At 49.0% G+C, this 24446-nt stretch overlaps 1 protein-coding gene across 4 annotated transcripts in view; it reads left to right on the plus strand.

Annotated features, from left to right (window-relative positions):
- The window catches only part of SLC6A11 (solute carrier family 6 member 11), a 124367-nt gene that overhangs the window by 16931 nt on the left and 82990 nt on the right, over nucleotides 1-24446 (plus strand). For all 4 annotated transcript variants that reach the window (NM_001134952.2, XM_077990161.1, XM_077990162.1 and 1 more), the window contains 1 exon segment: nucleotides 11728-11860. In NM_001134952.2, coding sequence (NP_001128424.1) covers nucleotides 11728-11860 — 133 coding nt within the window.

Below are 24446 nucleotides of genomic sequence, written 5' to 3' on the forward strand. Positions count from 1 at the left end.
AAAACACAATAGACATATAAATGGGATACGTTTGTATGTCAGATTAAATATAACCTATAAATGTGTCTCCCCTAGCCCTTTTCCCTAAGAGAGAACTCTGTTCACAGTTGAGTCTCCTCCTGCCCATATTTCCCTGTACTCTTGGTACCACTCCTCTTACTCTCCTTTTTGCCCTGTCTGTCAAAGCATACAAGTTCCCAGGTTCAGAAATTTAATTCTCCTCTTCCGTCGGTTCCCTTTCATAGAAACAGGTTTTCCAGTGGACATTTGATTTCTTTAGTGCAAAAGTGATCTGTGTCCTTTTTTGTAGAAAATGTAGGAAGTAGGTTTAAGTAAAAGAAGAAAATACAGCATACAACAGGATTTGGGTTTCCAAGCTGCTGAAGTAGGGAGGGGCATGCCAAGTCTGCAATTTCACTCCCTTGTCCCCAGCCAGACCCACCCTGGTGGCCATCCCTGAAGCAAGAGCCAGGACCCCTATCTGCCAGGCACCAAGAAGCACTTCTCCACTGCCAATTAAGGTTTGTGTTTTTTTTTTTTTTTTTTTTTTTTTTTCCTTGAGACAGAGTTTCGCTCTTGTTGCCCAGCCTGGAGTGCAATGGTGCGATCTCAGCTCACTGCAACCTCCACCTCCTGGGTTCAACCAATTCTCCCACCTCAACCTCCCACGTAGCTGGGGTTACAGGCACTCGCCACCACACCTAGCTATGTTTGTATTTTTAGTAGAGTTGGGGTTTCACCATGTTGGCCAGGCTGGTCTCAAACTCCTGACGTCAGATAATCCACCCACCTTGGCCTCCCAAAGTGCTGGGATTACAGGCATGAGGCACCAAGCCTGGCCCACTGCCAATTAAGCGTAAGGGGTGGAGGCCTGAGGGAGAACCCAAGGTCTGTTTGCCTTAAACCATCAATGCCAGGGATGGCCTCTTGCCCAGAACACCTCCCCAGAAGGACCAATTAATGCTTCTAGTGATGACACCATCCGAATACTATACTGAAAGCCCTTCAGCCAAGGATCAAGGTTCTGCTTGTATGCACAGTTGTTGAAACGCTATTTAAAAGTGCTGTGCCGTGCTGTGGTGTGGTGTGGGGACCTAGAGACTTGGGCTTTGGCGCCAGAAAGCAAGAATTTGAATCCTGCTGCTTCCACTTGTTGCTTAAATCTCTCTGCAATTCACTGTCTTTGTCTGCAAAATGGGAATAATTGTTGTTATAGCACTACTAGTAGTAATTGGGCTTAATAAATACTGAATAGCTGTGGTCGCCTGTTATTATTAGTTCTTGATCATTACAGTAAACATATTTGTGTGTAAATTTAGCCAGATGGGTATTTGTATTTTTCACACTAGATGTCTTACAGTATAGAACAGGAAGCAGCAACTTACTAAACTGCAAGAGTTTTGTATGAGGTTCTTTCTACATCCTAATGGGTGCAGTAGAGAAAAGGAAGTCACATTTGGTTACTAAGCACCTACTGTATACCCTGGCCCTGCACAGGGCCCTCTAAGCACATGACCTCATTTAACCCATCCACCCAGGTTATAAATGATGTGGTATCAGTATCTGAGTTCTCATCTCACACAGGGGATTCTGAGGACGTGAGATACTAAGGGACCTGACCAAAATGCCTCTCATGGTGAGCCAGAACCCAAGCTGGTCTGAAACCCAGCCACCTGCATCTCTCCGCCGTTCCAGGCTTCTTCCTGTGTGTGAAATATGGTCAGCTGCCTGCTTTATCCCAGGTGCAGAGTTGGACTGCTGTATGCTGCCTCTCTGCAGCCCCATGGATTCAGGCTCTGGAAAGAAGTTTTTTTTGTTGTTTGTTTTTTTGTTCTTTGTTTTTCAGCAGATGGGGAATATATTTGATAGGAAAAGGGAGGAAGGGACGAAGGAAGAAACTCATGAGGAATTTGTCAACTGATGCTGGCCTCTAGTGTGTGATATGTGGCCCTCCAGCCAGTGGCACAAGGCACTGATGAGTGAATGATTTAATTCAGGGTCAGGAGCAGAATAACTTGACTAGGTTGTTTTTAATAAAACAATGAGGAAGTATATAAAACTCTCCAGGGTCACACATGCACACCCAAACACACACATCCCTTGCTTGTGCTTTGCACTCTTCTCACTAAGGGGCAGATGGAAGACATGCAGGATGGGGGAGAAGCACCAGAGCTGGGGCAACGTGTCCTTTTCATTTAGGAATTGGGACCCTGAGCAGGTAATGCCAAAGCTCAAGATTCCTTCTCTGTAGAACGGGTGTAAATAGACAGCACTTAAAAGTGCAGTTGGCGTGAAGTGAGCTGTGGACAGTGTGACATTGCCGGTCAGCGGTAACTCCTCACAATCCAGTCCCCTTCCACAGACCTCCCATCCTCACTTTCATTTTAGAGCTGAGGTGGATGAAGTGACATTCCAAAAACAGGTGACCACCTGTGGTCTCCCAGTGGGATGCGCCCAGACTGGGACCAGACATCCACTCCCTGCTCTGACCTCCTTGTGCAGGGCTGCTGCTGATGCTCTCATGCCTATCCTGGCCACCACCCATCCAGGGCACACAGTGGCTTCTTGCAATCCTTAATGCAGACCACTTCGGAGGGGCCAGGGCACAGGTGGGCCAGCTTTGAGCTTCTGGATGCTCCTGAATGCAGATTTGCTTCCCCTTGGGCACGTGTGGGGAACCTGTGGGGCAGCCGTGACCTGGACAGCATTTTTGAGCTGCTTGAGTCCTGGGAGGAGGAATAAGGGGCAGGAATCTGAGGACCCGGACCCCAGCCATGGGGTGGGGGAGGCCCTTCCTGCCACGTGGGATCCACGTTCTGCAAGTGAGAATGGCTGCGTTATACCCTGTGGTGGATTCCTCACAGCTGCAGCAGCTCCTCCGTCTCTCACCTTCCCCTTATGCACTCTGCCTCCTGACCTTCAGGACCTCTGCTCACTTCTCCCTGTGAGGCCTAAGTTTTGAGGCATTTCCCTGGGTTCCTGCTCCTCTGGAAAGTCCCCACTTCTAGATTCACTCTCCTCCCTGCACTCCCTCCTGCTGCTCTCAGTCTCACCCTCCAGCCACAGAGGGGCAGCACACGCATTAAACTTGGGATCAAGGGACAGGTTCAAGACCAGGCTCTGCTACCTACCGGTTTTGTGATCTTGGACAAGGTAGCTATTTCTGTGGAGCCTGAGTTTCCTCTGAACAATGGGTGTGCAAGATAACACACGAAAGCGCCTGACACGCCTTCCCAAGTGTGTGTTCTCCAGGATGTTAGGAAGTATTGCTTTGGAAAAGCAGAAACAGGGATGGGAGAGGGGAGCCCTTCCTTCTTAACTTTTCAGAAAGTTTATTGTAGTTTACATGCCATAAAATGCACTCCTCTTAAGTGCACAGTTTTGAGTAAATTTACCAAGTGTGAAGCCCACACCACAATACAAGTTTAAAATGTTTCTATCCCCCGAAAAAGAGCTCTCTGCCCATTCACCATTAATCTCCATTCCCAGTTCCAAGCAACACTCAGCTATTTTTTTTTTTTTTTATCTCTGTGAATTTGCCTTGTTCAGACATTGCATATAAATGGAACCATACAACTTGTGGTCTTTCGTGATTGGTTTCTTTCGTGTAGCATAACACTTTCAAGGTTTATCTATGTTGTAGCATGAATCAGTACTTCATTCCTTTTTGTAGCTATATGAAATACTGTTGCATGGATAGACCATATTTTGTGTATCCATTCATCAGTTGATGAACATTTGGATAGTTTCTACCTTGGGCTATTACGAAAAATGCTGCCATGAACATTTGTGTACAAATTTTTGTTTGAACATATGTTTATTCTCTTGGGCTTATATCCAGGAGTGAAATTGCTGGGTTTTGTGTTTAACTTTTTAAGAAAATGCCAAACTGCTTTCCAAAGTGGCTGAACTATTTTGCATTCCCACCAGTAATATATCAGGGTTCCATTTCTTCACATCTTCACCAACATTTGTTGTTGTCTGACTTTTTGATTATAGCTATCCTAGTAGGTGTGAAGTGGTATGTCTTGTGGTTTTAATTTTCATTTCAATGAGGAACACTTCTCAATAAATTTGAGAAACACTGAGTTAGATAAAGCTATGCAAATGTTGTTTCAGGACTTCTCAGAGCCTTTAATATTCTGCTAAGCAATGAACATCTCTAAGAAACTCTAGTGTGCAGTAGTTTCTCAAATGAGAGCCCAGCCTGACCTGGGAACTCAGGACATTGGAGGATTAGTGTTCTTTGGGAAGCATTAGCCTAGGACAGGGGTCAGCAAACTACTGGCCAAATCTCAGCTGCTGCCTGTTTTTGTAAATAAAGTTTTATTGGAAGAAAGCCACACCCATTCATTTACAAATGACCTGTGGTTGCTTTCACCCTGCAGGAATAGAGAATAGTTCGGACAGAGACTGTATGCCTTGCCCTTTACAGAAAAAGCTTGCTGAGCTCTGGCCTAGAAGTCCCTGGTACACAGTGAGGTGCTCATTTGCTTAGCGTGAATGGCAGAAGGGGCTGGTCCTGGGGTTGGGGTGGGGACCAAGGAAGCACTTGTGAGGCTTAGTGTTATTTGAGCTGGTGCTTGAAGGATGGTTAGAATATAGATAGCTGGGGAGAATTGGGAAGGATGTTCCCAGCTGAGGGAATCATGGGAGTGAATGCTGCAATGTGAGGAAGTGCAGGATGTTTGGGGACTGATGGAGTCTGGTGTGTGGACAAAGAGTAGGATTTTGCAGGGACAGAGGGAATTGGAGAGGTAGCTCCAGACCCCTTAGGCCTATGTTGGTCCCTGATTGTACTCCCTGGCTCCCCAGGGTCCTGGCTCCACTGACACCCATAATCACACAATTCCCCATCTTTCCCAAGACAGGGTAGTGATTCTGAGCTCTACCTCTGACATTGAACCGATATGGCTTCAAGATCTGTCCCCACTTTCTGGGCATGTCACCTGCCTGAGCCACACTTTCCTTATCTGTAGAGTGGGAATAATAGCTGTCCTCACCTGAGAAGATGCAGAGAAGGTCAGATCAGATTTTACACATGGCATCGTGAGCAGGTGCGAAATGCAAGCTGTAACTATCCTTGTTGATACCTTTATACCCCTGGACAGTAAGTTCCCTAAGGTGGAACAGCCTGCTTATTCATCACTGTAGCGTGGACTGAATGAGTGTGTGATGCAGAGGCCTGAAATTCCTGCAGAGGAGGCCTGGCTGAGTCCCTGGCTTGGTTTAGGGGCCCCTGCTGTGGACTCTGTCGGAGTCCCCCGTGAATGTGGAGAGTGCAGGGGACTGTACTTCTTTCTTCCTGGAGAAGTGAGAGCAGACTCCCCAAGGCAGCGGCCAGCTCCCCGGCGGGGGCCAGGAAAGCACATTTGTTTTGGTGATGGGCCTTTTTTGGTTTGTGTGTTTGTTGCTTTGGGAGACCAGCAGGGCTATTTATAGCTCAGCCCCTCAGCGCCAGCTTTTAGGGCGGTCTCCAGGGCCCTGGCAGCACTTTCGTCGGTGGCAGGTTAAAGAAAGGTGATCTGTTTGCCGGCTCCGTGCGCGACATGAAGATGAGGCCACCCCAGGCTGGGCTGGGAGCTGTTCCCACGTGGCCCTCCTGGGTGCCAGCCTGGAGGGAGTTCTGCTTCAGCTCTGCTCTCCGTGCAAACCAGCCCTTGTGCTGGGAGCCAGAAGCTTCAGGTGGGAGGCTGTTTCCTTCTCTCCAGACTCAGCAGCTGTGTGTATGTGAGCTGCCCAGAGGGAACAGACATGGGATTCCAGCCACTATCCTTTGACCATCAGGCACAGGAGAAGGCCTGAGTGAGAGACACCCTCTCAACCTTGGGCTCACTTTCTGGTGTAGCCAGAAGTTCTTGGCATCAGAAGAACTTGGTTTCAACTCTCAGTCTGGGGCAGGGCATGGTTGGCTCACACTTGTCATCCCAGTACTTTGGGAAGTCAGGATAGGAGGATCACTTGAGGTCAGGAGTTCAAGACAAGCCTGGCCAATATGGTGAAATCCTGTCTTTATTAAAAATACAAAAATTAGGCAGGCATGGTGGCAGGCACCTGTAGTCCTAGCTACTCAGGAGGCTGAGGCAGGAGAATCACTTGAACCCGGGTGGTGGACGTTGCAGCGAGCCAAGATTGTACCACTGCACTCTAGCCTGGGCTATAGAGTGAGACTCTGTCTCAAAAGAAAAAAAAAGACTCAATTTGGGCAAGTTGCTTCACCTCCCTGAGCTTCCTCATCCATGAAATGGATATAATCATGCCCCAGCAGTGGTGTTGCCATGAAGACTGAATGAAGCGAGATGGGGGAGGGTGTCAGGTGGTGCTGAGCACAGTACTCACCACTGCCATCTCCTCCCAGTTCCGCTCCTTCCTCCAAGTCTCTTAATAAGGAAGGATGTAGTTTGCTTTTGAGCCACCCTCTTAGCTTCCCCCACTCCTTCCCTCTTGTTGAGTAGAAAGGACATCTCCATGCCTGGCTGGCCTAACACCTCCATCTATGGATTTTCTGCCTTCCACCATCGTAAGGGCCTTCACTTCTTCTCCTCCTCTCTTATCCCCTGTTCCCTCCTGTTTCTGAAATTTCTCCCTTCTTCCATATCTTTCTGGTGAATTAGCCCAGTTACACCAACCTGAAAGCAAAACAAATGTGGATCAAACAACCCTTGTACCCTGTGGCCCCTTTAGCTGCTGCCACCTCTCCCTAACTCATCGGAGCTAAACTTCCTGAAGGACCCACGTGGCTCAGGGTCTCACCTCTCATCTGCCCCCGACCCAGTCTACTCTAAGATCAAACAGTGGCTCTCCGGGCCTCCCCACTCCTGGTCCCAAGTCCCGCAGGCATTGCCCTCCCACAAGGCTGGCCTGCAGCCTTTGCAGGTCGGCTACTTGCCTGCTGGAGATGCCCCTTCCTCTGCCTTGAGGATACCCCCTCCTTGGGTTGCTCCCCTGACTTTCTGCCCACTCCTTCCCTGCTTCTCCAAGGGCTACTCCCTTCCCTTTGCTGCCTTAAGATGTTGGGGTTCTGGGGGCTTGGTTGTAGGCCCCATCTTCCCCCTTCTCTGCTCTCCCGCGATACTCTGAAGGCTGAGGGCTCAGGTATGAATTCCCTGTCTGCATGTCATTTCTGGGTGGCATTCAGAGACCCAGTAGCCTCTGGGCATTGCAGCAACCTGAGTGTCTTGCCAACAGCTCCACATCATCTTATCTAAAAGAATGATTGGCCATCATCTCTTCCTCTGTTCCAAGCACCACTTCACTCCTGCTCAGCCTAAAGACCCACCCTACCCATCCAAGGATCCGTGGTGTGAACCTGGTGTCAGCCTAGCCCTGGCTCTTTCCTGCCGCTGGCTGCCCCAGGCAGTCACCTTGTTCCTCTGCTGCTCTCCAGCCACCCATTCCTCTCTAGTACTATTCCCTTCCCTATTGCTTGCTCAAATGGAGGCAAACTCCTCTGCCCCACCCTGACCGTTCATTCTTCCCATGACAGCCACAGTGTTCTAAAACGCACATCTGATGGGGTCTCACCACTGTTGAACACTTCCCTAGGCTTCTGTCACCCGCAGGAAGAAGCCCTGGCCCCTCAGCAAGGCTCACAGTCTAGCCCCTGCTCCCCATGTGGCCGCCTCCTCACCCTACTTCTCACCCAGCCCAAGCTGCACTCACCTAGCCCACCGTGCCCTTCTTTGGCCTTGTGGTGTTCTTCCCAGCCTCCTGGCTTTTACCCTTGGGGGCCTTTCTCCTGCATATGCCCCCTCTTCTTTGCTAACTTTCCTCCTAACCTTCAGGACCCCCAAACCCCCACTCTGATACTGATCCCCACAAGGGTCTCCTGCTGTGCCTGGGAGCTTCCCCCACCTTTCTCTGTGCCCACCCTCTCCATGTGCTGCTGTTTCCTTATCTGCTTTCTCCACTAGACCACAGGCTCTTTAAAGACCCCCAGGCTTAGCTCCGTGTCTGGCACACCGATGATGCTTTCGTAAGTATTGTTTAAATAAATTACTGAATGTGTGAATGCCATGTTCCATATACTCCTCTCTCCTAGTACACAAAGACATGTAAGACAGCTTTGGGGTGTGCATTTACTGTAGCTTTAATTTGTTAAGAAAGGAAAGTGGTGGGTGATGCTAGGGTTATGGAGGAATCAAGGCTGAAAGTGTGGGCTCTGGAGCCAAGATCCCGGGGCTCAAATCCAAGCTCTGTTTCTTGCTGAGGATGTGAGTTTGGGCAAGTTACTTCGCCTCTCTACACCTCAGGTTCGCTGTCTTTGAAATGGTGATGATAACTGTGCTCATCTCAAGGACTGTGGGGGAGGGTTAGATGCATTCATGCTTGAAAAGCCATTGAAGGTAGGTATCATTATTCCCATTTTACAGATGAGGAAGCTGAGACTCAGAGAGGTGATGCCGCTTCCCCGAGGTGGAGCAGCTGGTAAGGAGAGGGCTGGGATTTGAGCAGCTTCTGGGTGGAAAGCTCCAGATATACTACTCTACTATGGCCTGAAAAGGGTGCTTCGTGAAGAATCTGCTGTAGGGCCTGGCGCATAGTAGGTACACACTAAATATTACTCATGTAAACGGATCCCTCTGCAGAGACCCATCTAGGCTTCAGCATTTCCTGCTCCCTTAACAGTGTCGGGGGAGGTCTGTCTCTGGGTCCTTTTTGGCCAGGGTGTTGGCAGCAAACTCTTCCTTATTCAGACCTTTCTTCTGTCCCAGCATTTCATGGGGGAGGGTCATTAAGAAAGCTTTTTCCCAGGAAGAGCTGTGCCTTCTCCAAGTCTCCGGAGTTGAGTGCCCCAGCCCCCATCCTCTCAAAGGCTGCCCTTGTGGGTTTCAAAACAACCCCACTGCCCTACAGGCTGAGAACCTGGCCCCCGAGCCCCCTTTCCTTTAGAAACCAAAGGTCCATTCCTAGTTAAAGTCAGCGTTGGTAAAACCTGAGGAAAATAGTTTGAGGATGTTTTCAAACAGTGTCTGGTAAAACAAAAGAGCAATTCATCCTCCGTAGCTTTTAGTAATCTGCTTCCCATTCTGGGAATTAGATTGTTCAATTAAGCGAGAGGGTGCCGGAGCAGGCTGCATGACTCAAAAGTTTGCAGCATCCACATTGTGGAAGAGAGGGGATCTGAGCCAGCTTGTGCCTGGCGGGCCTGCCCCGCTTTCTCCCTCTGTCCCCATGTGGGTTCCAGTTTTCAGGTCCCAGGTTCAGAAAACAACTACTTCAACAAGAAGGCACGTGTGTGTGTACGTGTATGTGTGTGTGTGTGTGTGTGTGTGTGTGTGTGTGTGTGTATGTGTGTGTGTGTGTGTACATGCATGTGTGCATGTGCATACGCGTGCATACACCCCGGCTCAGTAGGGACCTCGTGTGTTCCTCCAGTGACAAGCTCAGCATCTCGAGTGGGCTGGTGCAGAGTACACCTGGGCTGTTTCTGTCAGCAGCAGCCCTGATTCCTTCCAGCTCTGGGTTGTCCCTTGTAGTTCACCAGCTGATGGGCATTGGGGATGCTTTGGGTGGCCGTGTGTAAGGCAGGGTAAGCCCACACAGCTCTTAATCTGGGCAAAGGAGAGCCAGTAGGTACCCTGAAATTCCTGCAGCATTTTGGGAGCCAGTGTGTTTCCCTGGGGAGAAAGTCCATCCCTTCGGTAACTTCTCAAGGGATCCATGACTTCCTCCCTCAAACCCCTCTCCTCCTCCCTCCAAAAAAAAAAAGTTTAAAAATGATTCGGGTGGCATTTGGAGATCACACCTTCATTACCAAAAACTCTTCTTCTGTAGTGCTCAAGCCTTACTGTGTATGAGAACTCCTAGGGGAAATCACAAAGTGTAGCTCCCTGGGAGCCACTTTGCAAAGGTTGGGACCCAGTGGGTCTGTGGGGGTGCAGAAAGGTTTGTATTTCTGGCAAACCTTTGGGATCAGGGATCATGCCCAGGGATCATGCTCGGGGACATGCTACTCTGTTATACTCATAGATTCTCTTAAAGGCCTCATTTAATAAGGCCTGTAGTTTTAAAATGAATTAAAGCCAGAGACTGCTAAGACATAAGAAGCAAATAAAATAACAATTGTTATTATAATTAAATGGCTGCCTCCTTTCCTTCATAAATAACTGGGACCTTTTTTTGGTCCACCTTATTCTAGTAGAGAGCAAGGGCCATATGATGCTTATCTTTTTTATCCTAGGGTCTGATATAGTGCCTGGCACTTAGTAGGTGCTCAGTAAATGTGTATTGTATTTCAGTGGATGTTCCCACTTCTCCTGGCTAAGGGTATGAAAGCTGATTTCCTTTTGAGTAAATCTATGACTGCACACAGTCTGATTTTGTTTGGGGGCCTGCCTGATTTCTCTGGCGGGGCTGGGGCTGGAGGGAGCCTGTAGACCAGTGCTAATTGGTGTCATTGAGTAATTAATGCAGAATCAGGCCCTGAGCGGATTCCCAGGGAGACAGACACTGAGGGTGGCTTTCATGCTTGGTGGGATGGGAGCTCCTTTCTCAAAGGACGTTCCCAGAGTGCCGAGGCGACTGGCTTGGTCTGGTGGGGGTTGGTTTGGCAGCCGGAATGGGATTCGTGGAGCAAGCTTGGAGAGGGGGTTTGTGTTGGTGCCATAGTTCTGCACAATATGGAGCGTGGCGAGTTTGACTTTAAAGGAACACAAACCCCAGGCATGGGCTCTGAGAGCCAGGCCTGCGTCAACTCTGAAGAATTGATGGGTTCTGAGGGAAGTGAGCCTGGTGGCATTAGCTTAGCTCACCCAGAGTCTTCCCTGTCCTGTGGCCTGGGCCCTCTGGGAAGCCTCTACACTTTGGCATGATAGTCAAGGCTCCCCCTGGTACCACCTCTGCTTACCTTTCCTGCTGTTTCCTTCTGATCCCTGCACCCCAGCTTGCTGTTCCCAAAGCACACCATCCTCTACTTCTGGTCATGCTGTTCCTTCCACCTAAAACCATCTCCACTTCCTTCTTCTTCTGACCAAATTCCACTTACCTTTCACAATTTGGCTCACATATCACTTCTTTCAGGAAGCTCTCCCTGACCCGCTGTAGCAGTCAGGATATGTTGGGTTATGCTGCAGTAACAAATGTCCCCAAAGAGCTCAGCAGCTTCAAGCAACAAAGTTATTTCCTGCTCAGACTATGTCTCTGACACAGTAGCAGATGGTCACTCAGGAACTCAGGTTTTTCAAGGCTCTGTCTTGACACATGCTTCTGTAATGACAGCAGAGTTAGGGAGAAGAGATGATGGAGAACCATACCCCCAGTCTCTGGAAGCTTCTATCTGAAATGGCACGTGTTTTATTGTTGGTCAAACAATGGTCAAAGCAAGTCCTATGGCCCCCCTCAAGTTTGTCAGGGCAGGATGTAGGGGCTCCCTTCAGGGAGGAATATAGGATATTTATGGCTGGTAATATGATCTCCTGGGAACCCCAAGGTAGGCTGGATGCATCCTCCATCGGAGCCCTTTCCATGCTGTTCTTGTACTACATTTGTAGACTTGCCTGTCTTTTTCCCCAGAGAGTGAATCCATGATCCAAGGTCCAGAGGGCAGCGTCTTGTTCCTCTCGGAGGCCCCATGTCCTCCCCAGAGGAGACATTTGGCCCATGGTGGACGTGGGTGAATGAGCACATGGGCCAATCCCTGCTCCTCTGCAGCACTAGCTTTGCTGAAGATGAGCCAGCCCCAGCCCCAGCCCCAGCCCCAGTGACTCTCCACCCTACCTTCTGCAGGCGCCGGGTCTTGGCCATCTCCGATGGGATCGAGCACATCGGGAACCTTCGCTGGGAGCTGGCCTTGTGTCTCCTGGCAGCCTGGACCATCTGTTACTTCTGTATCTGGAAGGGGACCAAGTCTACAGGAAAGGTAAGAGGTCAATCTTCAAGCAGCTAATCGTGGCAGGGGAAGGCATGAGCTCACAGATGACCCAGAGAATAATGGGGAGTTCATGTTGCAGAGGCTAGCACTTAAGTTGGGAGGCGGGAGGAACACTGGACCAGAGTGAGCTCTACCCACCCTCAGCACTTATTGGCCGCCCACGTTAGGACAGTTCAATTTTACCTTCTGAGCCTTAGTTTGCGCATCTATGAAATTATAAAGCCTTGCCCTGTCTGTCTTATTGAGTTGAGAGTTATACAAGGTAAGAGGGTTAAAGTGCTTTGAAAATTGGGAAATGCTGAACTACTACAAGGATTCTTTGGTAATGAAGACAGGGGTTCTAGGTGTGCATGAGGGCAGGTGATGCTGGCTGCCTCCACTGACAGACCCCAAGATCTCAGGGGTGTATTCCTCCCTCACCTGGAGTCTGGAGGAAAGAGAAACTGCTTCATCTTGCAGCCTTGCTGTGTCACCTGCACCATGCAGTCTCCCGGGTTGCCGCCTCACCAGGGAAGAGAAACTGGAGGAGGCTAGCTTTTAACTGCCATGGTCTGGGAGTTACACGTGGCTCTTCCACTCACAGGCTGTTGGCCAGAACCTGAGACACGGTGTCACCTACCTGAGACACAGTGTCACCTACTGCACAGGGGCTGGGAAGCAGAGGGGACCATGGGGACATTTGGGGAGTGAAAATGCTGTGCACTGCAAGGATCAGTACAGAGGTTAGAAACTTGCAGCCAAATCCAACTCACTTCTGTGTTTACTTTAAAAAGGCGGGGAGGGGAAGAATTCGTTGACAACATTTAAAAATCAGGATATTTCATGTGGAAAAAAAAAATCTGATTCTGGCATCCCTTGGAAAGTAAGATTTGGCAACCCTGGACTTGCCTGCCCACACAGCGGCATGTGTTTGAACTGAGCAGCTGCCACCTCCTTCCAGGGAGCTCTGGTTGGCCACAGTCCCCACCATTCCCTATCGCCCCCAATCCTGTGGCTGAGTGTCGATGCCAATGGTTTCCTCATTTTGCTATTCATTTTTTTCTTACAAAAAAGGGGGAAATGAAGCATCTCTTATGCCTGGGTTGCACTGACCACATCCCTCCTTGCCTGCCTCCTTCCCATAGGCCATTGCTCATAAACTCTAAGTACTTGGCTGGGGCTGCTGCTGGAGATAAAACCTCCAGGGAAACAGGAACTTAACAATTCTGGGCCCTTTTCCAAAAGATGTTCCCCTCAGCTCCCAGAGTGGTGGGTAGGATGAAGAAGAAACTGCTAGAATGTTTGAGGTGGGCGGATCTGCAGGAAGGAAGCCAAGGTGTTCCGTGCTACGGGCTATCTGGAAGCTGAGGGTGCACTTAAAACAGTCACACAGATGCAGAGGGACCGCAGAAAGTAGAGCAGAGATTCTCATGTCCCTGCAGCCAAGGTGATTTTGCTTATATTTGCTTTTTGTAGTTTGTATCATGAAGAAAATAGGATTTTTCTTTTTCCAACTATAAAACTGTGTCATTATTGATCTACTTCTTCAGACTCCACACACAGTCTCCCATCGTCTTCCTTGCTGCCTCTTCCAGGAAAAAAGCTGGAGGGTATAAGAGTAAGGATTCAAACCCCAGGTCTGTCACTCTCTAGTCGTGACCTTGGGCATGTCGCTCCACTTCTCTGAGCCTCAGTTTCCTCTTCTGTAAGATGTGATTGATAAGTGAGCTTACCACCACATGAGGTGGTTGTGAGGATGAAATGCAAGGAGAGTTGAGTATGGCCCATGCTCAACAGAGAGAGTAACTAATAGTAAATGCTGACTAAGTGGCAATCTTTAAAAATCTCATTATAAAGATAATTCAAGTCGTTGTTTCTGAGTATTTACTATATACTTAGCATTATTCAGCAGGTTTCTAAAGATGAATAAAACACAGCCTCTATCCTACCCAGACAATATACGAAAGTGCTTCATGAACCGTGAAGAGAAGGGAGGAGGTATCATGGTTGGTATTATTACTAATTCTGCTATGGTTACCACCTCTTGGGAGTTGACACAGAGGCCTGTGGGGCTTGGCGGGATGGCGGCTGTGCGTGGGTGCAGGAAACGTTGCCTGCACGAGGCTTGTGTATAGATATGGTTGGACTGTTCCAGGACCTCATATGGCCTTGAGCTGCAGGCCCCAGACTGTGGGCTGCAGCAGTGCGGTTTCGCTTAGCCAGCAGGAGAAGACTCAGTCCGGTAGTGGGGCCCTTTGCTGCTGACTGGGCAATTAAGTCTGAGCGCTGGAGAATTCTAATGCAAAGAACTGAGTTCGACGAAGGGCCGACAGCTAGGATCTCAGAGATTTCACAAGAGGCTTATGGGGAAGGCAAGGGAGTGAACACTTATCCACTGCTTTCCACTCCCTGGCATCTTGCAAGAGCTACAGATCCTCACAGCCTGGCGGGCTGCTGCCTCTACCTTACCAGTGGAGAACCTGGGGCTAAGGGAGGGCGGGCAGCCTGGCCATCGTTGCATAGTGACCCTGCTTCAACACTGACCCCAGGCAACTCCCTCCTTGCCTCCCCCTGGACTCTCAATTAAGATGTAGAACATTGTGTTGTTTTGAGTGGTGTCTTTTCACACATCTTCCCTGAACCTCATTTTTCTCATCTCTGGTAGGAGTGGTAGTGATGGCAGCATGATAATTATCAGTAGTAATGGTTAATATTTATGAGTGCTTCCTTTGTGCTTCTCATGCCTACTCCATTTAGGCTTTGAACAGCCCCATGAGATGGGGGCTGTCGTTATCCCCATTTTACAGATGAGGAAACTGAGGCATGGAGGGATCAATAATTTGCTCAAGGACCCTCCAGTAGGAAGCAGAAGACTGGGATTAACTTCCAGCATTGGGGACCATGCAGTCCATGTCCTGGATATACTGTCATACCTGTCATCTGTGATGGGGGGACTATGGTGATTTTCTTATGGACTGGTTATGAAGAGGTATTTAATGAGATAGCACATAGTAGGTGCTCAAGGATTATTGGCTGCAGCTCTTTCTAAATGGTGCTTTTAAGGGAAATGCTGAAACCAGATGAGCCAAGTAAGTATTTTCCTGAAGACTGGGTTTCTCCTCCAAGTGTCCTGTGCCCAAGGCCAGCATTAGTATCCTGGATGAGATGCAGTTTGCTGGAGCTGTAAGAATCCTTAGAAATGGTTTGGTTCACCTCTGCCCTTATTTTATGGATGAAGAAACTGAGGCTCAGAGAGTGGAAGGGCTTGCCTGAGGTCACATAGTGAATAAGTATCAGGCCAGGAGTGACAGCCTGGTCCCCAGTTTCCCAGCTTGTTATGAATGATGAGGTTCTGTGGGGGCACATCTGAAAGTTTAGAGAAACCCCGAGTCCGTGAATTGATAGGTAGGCTTTTCAGGGGAGGATCTGGCACTTTTGTTCCTGTTTACGACTTGCTTCACTTTGGAGACGAGCCCAGCACCCAAAGGTTTTTTTGTGTTCTGTACAAAAACAGCTAAAAATAAAACATGGGGTCATTTGAAACTTCCCAAGTGGGCAGAGGTCACCCCTGCCCCTGGCCTGTGGGAACCTAGCCAGATCCTTTTTCACGAGGCTGTTCGAATAGGAAGAAACCCATCTCCCAGCTATTGTCCAGCTGCGACTAGCTTTGTGTTCCCTCTTTATCTCTTCCCTGAAGTTCCAGCTTGCTGCCCATACTCAAGCCTCAGCACAAATTTCCATTTATAATAAATGTTCGTTAATTCAAGAAAAAGTCCCCAGACCCCACCTATCTCCAAGGGATATTAAAACAATATCCCCTACTTTAAGTCAATTCAGTGAGCATTTCACCTGCTCAGGGAGGCAGACACTGTAGACCTGGCCTTTCAGCAGGTGGTTCTGTAAGTGAGGATTTGGGATCAGGTCATGAATAAGTTGATCTGAAATGGGGCTATAACAACACCAGAGGTGAAGTCCTAGAAGCACTGGTGTTAGCGTCTCCCTGCCGGGACAACATCCACACATGTTCTTCTCCACGAACCCCCTTGGGCACCTCCCAGTATGCCTCACAATCTTTTGACGTTAGGCATGTGGGATTTCCCCCAACCTCGGGGTCCGATGAGCAATCTGTTCGCTCAGAAGCAGTTGTTTTAGTTCTTGCTCTAGACACTACTGGAAATTTCAGAAATCTCCTATTTAAAAAAAGCCTTTCTCAATTGTGTGTTAAGTCCTGTGAAAACATGGGATTCTAAAGTGCTTGCTTTCTTCAGGAGAAAACTTCCAGACTGTTTGTATCTTCTGGATGATGCAAAGTTTCAGTTTGGATAATTGGAGTGGGGATAATTGAAATTAAGTGACCAGAAAGTGGAGACGTCTTTGTGATTTTCCTATGTCTTTGTTTTTTTCATCAATTGAATCCATCTTGCCCATTCCTGTCACCAGCTCCTTCTCCTGGTCTCCTGGGTCTGAAACCACTCAGACATGTTGGATACCTCTCATCCAATTATTGACCAAGTCTATTTTTGTTTAAAAAGAAAAACACCAAAAACATCCTGTCCTCTCCATTTTTGTTTCCCACCCACACATTCAAGAAACATTGAACCTTCAGTAGTTCCCTAGTACCTCCAGAATGAAAATTGCCCTTAGAATTTCCCATTTGCACAAACATTGCAGACATGCAGAATGATAACAACTGAAATGCTTTATATTCTATGAAACAACAATTTCACATAAATTCAGAATTGTAAACTCTATCTTAGGCCAAAGCATGCACAGCAATATTAATGTTTTGTGATATTTTTCTAGTATCTCTGTGCATATTTGTTGAAGCCAAAAAAAAAAAAAAAAAAAACCTTTTCATTACTGTGTGTCCTTCTCTTGTGGTTTTGGTAAGCTTTAATCTAATCCAGGGATTGGCCAACTATGGTTTTAGGGCCAAATCCAGTCTGCTGCCTGCTTTTGTAAATAAAGTTTTAATGGAACACAGCCACATCCATTCACCCACATATTATCCCTGGATGTTTTTGTGTTTCTACGGAGGCAGCGTGGAGTAATTGCCGTAGTGTGGCCCATAAAACCTAATATATCTGTGACCCGGCCCTTTATAGAAAAAATTTATGGACTGATGGTCTAATTTATTAAAATAATTTATGCAAACAAATTCTCACTTAACAAGAAGCTAATATGTAAATTGCTATCACCCAAAGTGTGAGCTATTTCAAATATTAAAAAGCAACATGATGGTTTTCAGTGGAGAGCTTTTCTAAAGGATCCTTAAAAATTTCACTCCAGCCTTCCAGCCCCAAATGGGATATTTCCCATGTCCACATGTTCACTTGCTAGAGAGGTTGCTCATTCACTCGCTTATTCATTCACTCACCCAGCAAGTGTTTACTGTGTACCTGCTACACCAGGCACCAGGCTGGGGATTCTTTTCAATGGCCAGTGAACCAGACCATGGGGCTTACCATGGGGTAGAGAGATGGAAGATAAACCAGCAACATAAGTACAGTGAGAGGGAGCATGGGGCTGGGAGAGGGAAGCATGAGGGCAGGTGTCCTCCTCAGAGAGGTCAGGGATGGCCTCTGTCTGTGATGAGAAGGATGGGACGGGGCCAGTGAGTGGCACATGTGAAGTCTCAAGTGGGAAGGACCTGGTGAACTTGTAAGGCAAAGCAAAGTCAGTGATTGAGAAAGATGGTGGCATGAGATCAGAAGGGAAGCGGTGGGGGTCAGGCATTGCTGAATTTTTTCTAAGTGCATTGGAGAACCACTGCAGGTGTTCCAAAAGGGATAGCACAGTCTCTTTTCATCCCTGCAAGCTGGCTCTGGCTGCTTGTTGTGAATGCACTGGTGGGGAGTGGTGGGGCTGTGGCAGGGTGTGGCCCTGTTAGCATAGGACCAGGGAGGAGGTGGCAGGAGAATGGAGAGAGGTGGTCAGATCAGAGACACCTCTCGGGGTTTCATCCTTGTTCTTCAGGGCCTGGTCCCATATAAGATTTTGAGACCTTGCTGTCCTTTGCCTTTTGAACAGGCGTGGCTGACCCGACCTTTGGCCCGGACACTGCCCTTGCAGACAGCCACCTCCACCTAGCAGACAGTCGAGTGTCCCCCCACTCTGCCCCTACACCCTCCCCAGCTGGCTCCTGTTCCTTGCTCTCCCTACTGCCTGGTTCCTTCTTCTGTCCTTCTCTTGGTGGATGATTTATGGATTTTTCCCCCTCATTTCCTGGTCTCCAAGAGCAGTGGCTGGGAGGGGAGGGTGCTGCAGAAACAATTCTGGTCCCTTCCCCGCCTCCTCCTATTGCCACTTTAAAGGAAGCAGGATTAACTGGGATTTTAAGAAGAATCATGCCTTTTCACTGCTTTGGGGCTCTGTTTTTATTCTTTTCAAAGCTCTAGGACACCAAGGCAAGGAAAAAAAAAACACACACACACACAGACAAACAGACACACTCACACAGAAACAGCTGCAAAGAGCCTTGAATTGATTTTTTTCTTTCCCTTCCTTCATTCACCCACAAGTAGAGGAATTGGAGGTGGCACAGGACTCTTAAGCAGATCGTGTCGTCTGGAGGATGGTCATTGCAAGGCCGAGGCCTGAGTGGCACCTTCTTCCCTCCAGGCCCTGCTCCAAAGCCTTAACTCATTCAGTGCTCACAACAACCCTATGCAGAAGGTGTGAGGATCATCCCCATTTCACAGATGAGAAAACAAAGGTGCATGGTGCGTAAGCCTTAAGATCACAATGGGGGGATGCTGTCAGAGCCCATCATGGCTTACCATGGGGTAAGCCAGCAGGTCTTGGATCTGCAGATGGAGGCATTTCTCAGAGGGGCTGCAGGAGGCTCCTCCCCTCCCCTGCTGCTACCAAGGTGGGCTGGAGCACCAGCGGGGAGAGCCATCAGGAGCCCCACACAGAAAATTTATTCTACAGGAGCACCCTATTAAGTGTCTAATGGCTCAATGAGGCATAAAGCAGGAGTAGAGGGGGGCTGGGGAAATAAAAGGAAGGGATGTGTGAAAGAGCAGAGGACAGGCCCAGGAAAGGAACTGGGCAGCGCTGTCTCTGGGCCCTCAAGTGGCCTTTGTTGCAGTCTCAAGCGAGAGGAGAGCTGCCTTGGTGGCAGGACTCTCTCAGGGGCCAGGACTGATGTCTGCATTCAGAGAGGAAACTAGAGCGTTCATGAGATGCATGCAGAATGCCTGGGCGGCCAAACAGGAGAGCCCCTGCCCCGGGGCCCTGAACCCGAGGACACCGAAGCTGCCATACCGTTGGGAGCACTTCTCACACCACTGTGGTTTGGGGAGAGCGGTAGATTGTGACATTAAGTCAAAAGAGTTCAGCGTCTTGATTCAGCCCTTTCTCTGGCCTTGAATGACAGGGCTTCACCTTTAGCAGGAACCCTGGCAGCAAGGAAGCTTGGAAAGGAGGGAAGTTTTGCGACTTGGTAATACCGTCTTTATTAAAGCACAAAGGCCCCCCAAAGTCCCAGTGATTGCTGGGTGGGAGGGGGTCCTGTGGCTGGTGGCCTGGAGAAGGCCAGAAGTCCCAGTGGCAGGGGTGGGCAGTGATGCTGCAGTTAACCCTTACCGAGCCCCTCCTGGCACCTGGTGCCTGTGCAGTCCTGTCCCTGTGCACATGGGTCTCCCTGGGAAACAGGAAGCCACCCTCCTGTTTGGCAGGCACCAAATATTCAAAGTGGCTTTGCTCTCAGTGCAGGATGAGGCACAGTGCTTTGGAAAACTAAGCCAGAAACGAGTGGGGAATTTGTTTTGTGTTTACTGAATATTAGCTCTGTGCTAGGTGCTATGGAGAATGGTAAAAGAATGATTAGCTCTCAAGAATTGGGGAAATAAGAGAAGATGAGGCACAGATGGTGGGGGGAGTGGAACAAGCAGGAGCTGGGAGTCGGGAGCCCTGCCCCACCACTTGCCAACTGTGTGAGTTAGTATGGGCCAACCAGGGCTGTTTTACCTCTCTGGGCCTCAGTTTCCCCTTCTGTCAGGGTTAAAGCATGATGCATGCAGTGACAGTGGAGTGTTGTTACTTGTGAAAGAATGAGCCCAGGCTGGGATGATTGAGTCAGGTGAGCCTGGCAGCCAAGGTGGGCTGCAGTGAAGAAAGATACCCTGGGGCCAGCATGTCTGGGCAGCTCCAGGCAGGGGGACCTGTGAGCCGCCTTGGACAGATGTGGCAGGAACAGTGATGAGCTAAAGCTCAAAGGGGCATTTGAGGTAGCAGGGAGAGATAACACAAGCCTGAGACTGGATGGCTAAGCCGCAGCTGGCATGTTGCAAGGGCACCCCCACTTGCTGTTGCCTGCGGGCAATGACCCACTCGCCCCAGTGCAGTCAGGATTGATGTGGAGCTGGGTCCCCCTCCAGAGCACCTGCCAAGGCCACCCCTCCCCTCCATCCCTCTTGCCACCTGTGTCAGTTGGCATCCAACCAGAGAAGCAGAACCAGTAGGAGATACAGAGGAAGAGCTCGAGTGGAGGAATTAGTAACTGTGGGGGCAGGCCATCGGGAGGGGTAGGCTGGGACTCTCCACGCAGCTGAAGCTGCTGTTCACAGGCAGAACTTCTTCCTCATTGGGGAAGTCTCCACTCTGCTCTGCAGGCCTTTCCTCTGAGTGACTGAGCCTACCCCGGTTATCCCACATAATCTCCTGGATGTAAAGTCACCTGACCATGGATGTGAATCACATCTATGAAATACCTTCACGGCAACACCTTGATTCATGTTGGATGGATGACTGGGAACCATAGCCTTAGCCACCTTGCACATGGCAGAGCCAGCACAGTACCTTCATGCAGGCATGCCCTGTCTCACACCTGGATGGTAGCACCAGTGGGCCACCCTACTGTGTACCCTGCCGGGGTCCTGGCTTTCTTGTGTACCATGGCCAGACGCAGCTTCCTTCCATATGGCTTTCATTGTGTAGCTCTCCCCTCAGAACCCGGCAGTAACTCCCTGTCACCTATGGCACTGAAACTGATTTTCAGAAATTGTCCAAACAATACTTTTAACAAGCTATTTCTAAGCAAAATAATAGTCTCACTCATGTCTCTAATCCCAACACTTTGGGAGGCTGAGGCAGGCAGATCACCTGAGGTTAGGAGTTCAAGACCAGTCTGGCCAACATGGCGAAACCCCGTCTGTACTAAAAATACAAAAAATTAGCCAGGTGTGATGCTGCATGCCTGTAATCCCAGCTACTCAGGAGGCTGAGGCAGGAGAACCACTTGAACCTAGGAGGCGGAGGTTGTGGTGAGCCGAGATCGCACCACAGCACTCCAGCCTAGGCAACAAGAGCGAAACTCCATCTCAAAAAAAAAAAAAGAAAAAAAAAGAAAGAATAGTTCCCTCCAATCTCACCACTATACATTCTCTCCTTGTTTGTGTGTTGCCTTCTAATCCTTAGCATGTGTAATCAGAGCTAACACTGCGGGAGGCTTGGCCACAGGCAGGCGTTGTGCTAAGCACCATGCAGCATCTTCTCTGTTAATTTTCCCAGCAGCCTCCCAGGATCTCATGCTGTTATCCCCCTCCTGCCTTTTATAAGGCAGAGAGAGGCTGAGGAAGCCACTCGAGGTCTCAGAGACAGTACGTAATAGAGCCAAGATGCAGATGCACATCTGTCTGATTTGAGTCCTTGCCTTAATATCACTCCTGAGCCCAGCATTCAACGTCCTTCTCTGTTTCAGTCCAGTCTCCCTACCTCCTGTAGTGTAGACTTAGTATATTTATAACTTTTCTGTATGTTTATACACACGTTTGTCCCATTATAAAATAAGCTCCCAAAGGACAGACTGCCTGGTGCTGAACCAGGTGCCTAAATAAAAAATGGTGAATAGGTGAGTAGATGGATGGGTGCGTGAGTAGATGTGTGGATGGGTGCGTAGATGGATGGGTGAACGGGTGGGTAAGTAGATGGATGGGTGGGTGAGTAGATGGATGGGTGGGTGGGTGAGTGAGTAGGCGGGTAGGTAGATACGTGGGGAATAGGGAGATGGGTAGGGGCGCAGTGAATAGCTATGTGGATGGATAGACAGAGGGCTAATCAGCAAATTCAGTCCTCTAACTTTACTAATGAGGCTGTGATATGCTTGAGAACACACAAGTGACAATTAGCTAAGTAAAATATCTCCCGTTGATACAAGCACCCTGTGGAGTAGATACTAATCACCCCATTTTGCAGATGTGAAAAACTGAGGCTCTAAACGTTTAAGTAATGGGCTGAAGTCAATTTTTAGTGGCAGGACTATGATAATGAATCCAGAGCAACTTTCTGCCTCTAGAACGCTGCACAGACCTAGATTCTCCATCCCTCACTTCTTCATCTCTTTTGTTTCTGCCACACCCTGCTGTCTTCTGCTCCTGCAGGAAGCCTTCCCTGACTTCTCCTACCCTCATCCTTCTCGGCCATCTCCTCACTCCTGCCATAGCTCTTAGCAGCAGCAGCATCCAGCTGAGCATCCCTAAGTTTGCCTCTTGTGTCTCTGTCAAGCTTGTGGGTCCAGGGAGATTTCTTACTCCATGAGACAAATATTTACTAAGCCTGTCCTGTGTACCATGTCCTGTGCCAGGCACTGCAGATACCAACTCTAAACAAGAATACAGGCTGGAGTGCGAGTCAGACTAGTAAACAGACAGTTACAAAATCTCCCTGTGGTAAAGATAAATATGACCCTGGGGAGCCAGTGGTGTTAAGCTGAGGTATGAAATGTGGATAGTTGTTAATTTCCCAGAAGCAGGAGAAGTAGGGGATTCTAGGGAAAAGAAACCATGTGTACAATGACCAGAAAGCTTACCTCCTTCCCTTTTCCCTCTTTCCTCTCTTCGGTTTTCCTTCCTCTGCCTATGTTGATTGGGAGCCCATTGCATGCCAGGGACTCTAAGAGCATGTATTTTTTTATTCCTAGTGTGAGCCACATGGGATGTGCTATGAGTGGTCACTTGTTGATTGATTCCATCAGCCAGCAAGTCTGTGATGCCTGTCATGTGCTAGCACCCATTTGATTGATTGGAGTGAAAATGCTAGCATTTCCTGGCAGTCACTCAACCAATTGCTCTTCTCCCTCACCCCCAGCGGAGGCTAAGGGAAGAGCAGAGGGAAAACTTGTCTTGGGGAAAAGGAGTGACAATCGAGAAAGGATTGATAGAAATTGTGTGTGGTTCTGAGAGTGCAGCTCTAGGTGCGAGACCCTTGTCTGATAACCAGGAGCAAATGGAGGGAGACTGCAGGTTGAGAAGGAAGCAGGGAAATGATGGGAAGAGAGAGTCCCGAAAGCAGTGGAGTCAGACAGTCCCAGGTCCTTCCTGCTGAGCTGAGGCACATCATTTGCAGAGCACTGCTGGACTTTGTCCTGGGCCCTCTACTTTCATGATTTAACTTAACCTTCACAATAGGCTGTCAGGCGAGTGTTGGCAAATCCACTTTACAAATGAAGATATTGAGGCCCAGAGAGGTAAGTGATGTGCACAGGGTCCCACAGCTGGTGGAGGAGTCAGGATTTAAACCCAGGTCTACCAAGGTGGACCCTAAAACCGGTGCTTTTCTCCCTGGTACCCACAGAGTCCTCAACAAGCATTGGCTCTCCCTCCCACCCACCAGGACAAGCGCTTATGATGTGCCGGGTACCTGTGGTGGGCTGGGTAATTTGAAAATGAATGAGTGGAAGAGAGCAGAGCCCATGGGCTCCACCACCTCTGGAACCAGGCAGGCCCAGGTCTGAATGGTTGCTCTGCCTCCCCGGTGACCTTGGGCACAGGCCTTCTTTTCTTCTGAGCTGTTTCCTCAGCTTTACCAGGGGCACTGAGAGCCCCCCACCTCACGGGTTGTTATAAGGCTCAAGTGAGGCGATGTGTAGAAATGCTCCCCCATGCTCGTATGCAGGGAACACCCCGATGTAAGTCTCATCATTATTGCTTGTAGTTTTTACAAATCCGTGCTCCAACATCAAAGTGCTCTCGATTTAGTGGGGGAAGTAAGATTGGATTCACTCAAGATAATCAGCATGATTCTGGAGTAAGTATTATCAAATCCTGGCACAGTCTGTGTTGGTACTGAGTTTGGATAAGGAGGTTATAGTGGCCCGGGGTGGTCTGGAAAGACCTCCTGGAAGAGGTGTGATTTCAGCATCACTTTGAGCAAGGGGAGGGGCTAGAACTGGACCTCACATTGGAGGAGGGTTGTGGAAAGGTAGAGCCAAGGATGGCTATAGAGGTTGGGAAGCCATAGGCTGGGCCAGACTTCAGAGTAGAGGAAGCACAATTATCAGAGGAAGGTCCCATGGGCAGCGGGGAGCCATTGATGTTCCTGAGTAGGGGGTGTATTTTGGGAAAGTGGAGGTGGCACCAACAGGCTTCACAGTGTGCTCTATGCTGGATAGCAGCTGTCTTCCTTCCTGTTTGACAACCCCTGATGTGTAATGAACTAGAACCCCCAGTGAGAACATTGGAGCAGACAATAATTCACTCGGCTGAAGCCAGACAAGAGCCTTATCCTGAATCACAATTAAGTTGTGTCATAATTGTGATCGGCTCAGTATATTGATAATAATAGTACCAACACCCAGGAAACAAATGCTTAC

Source organism: Macaca mulatta, chromosome 2 (assembly GCF_049350105.2).
Source record: "Macaca mulatta isolate MMU2019108-1 chromosome 2, T2T-MMU8v2.0, whole genome shotgun sequence".
Lineage (NCBI taxonomy): Eukaryota > Metazoa > Chordata > Mammalia > Primates > Cercopithecidae > Macaca > Macaca mulatta.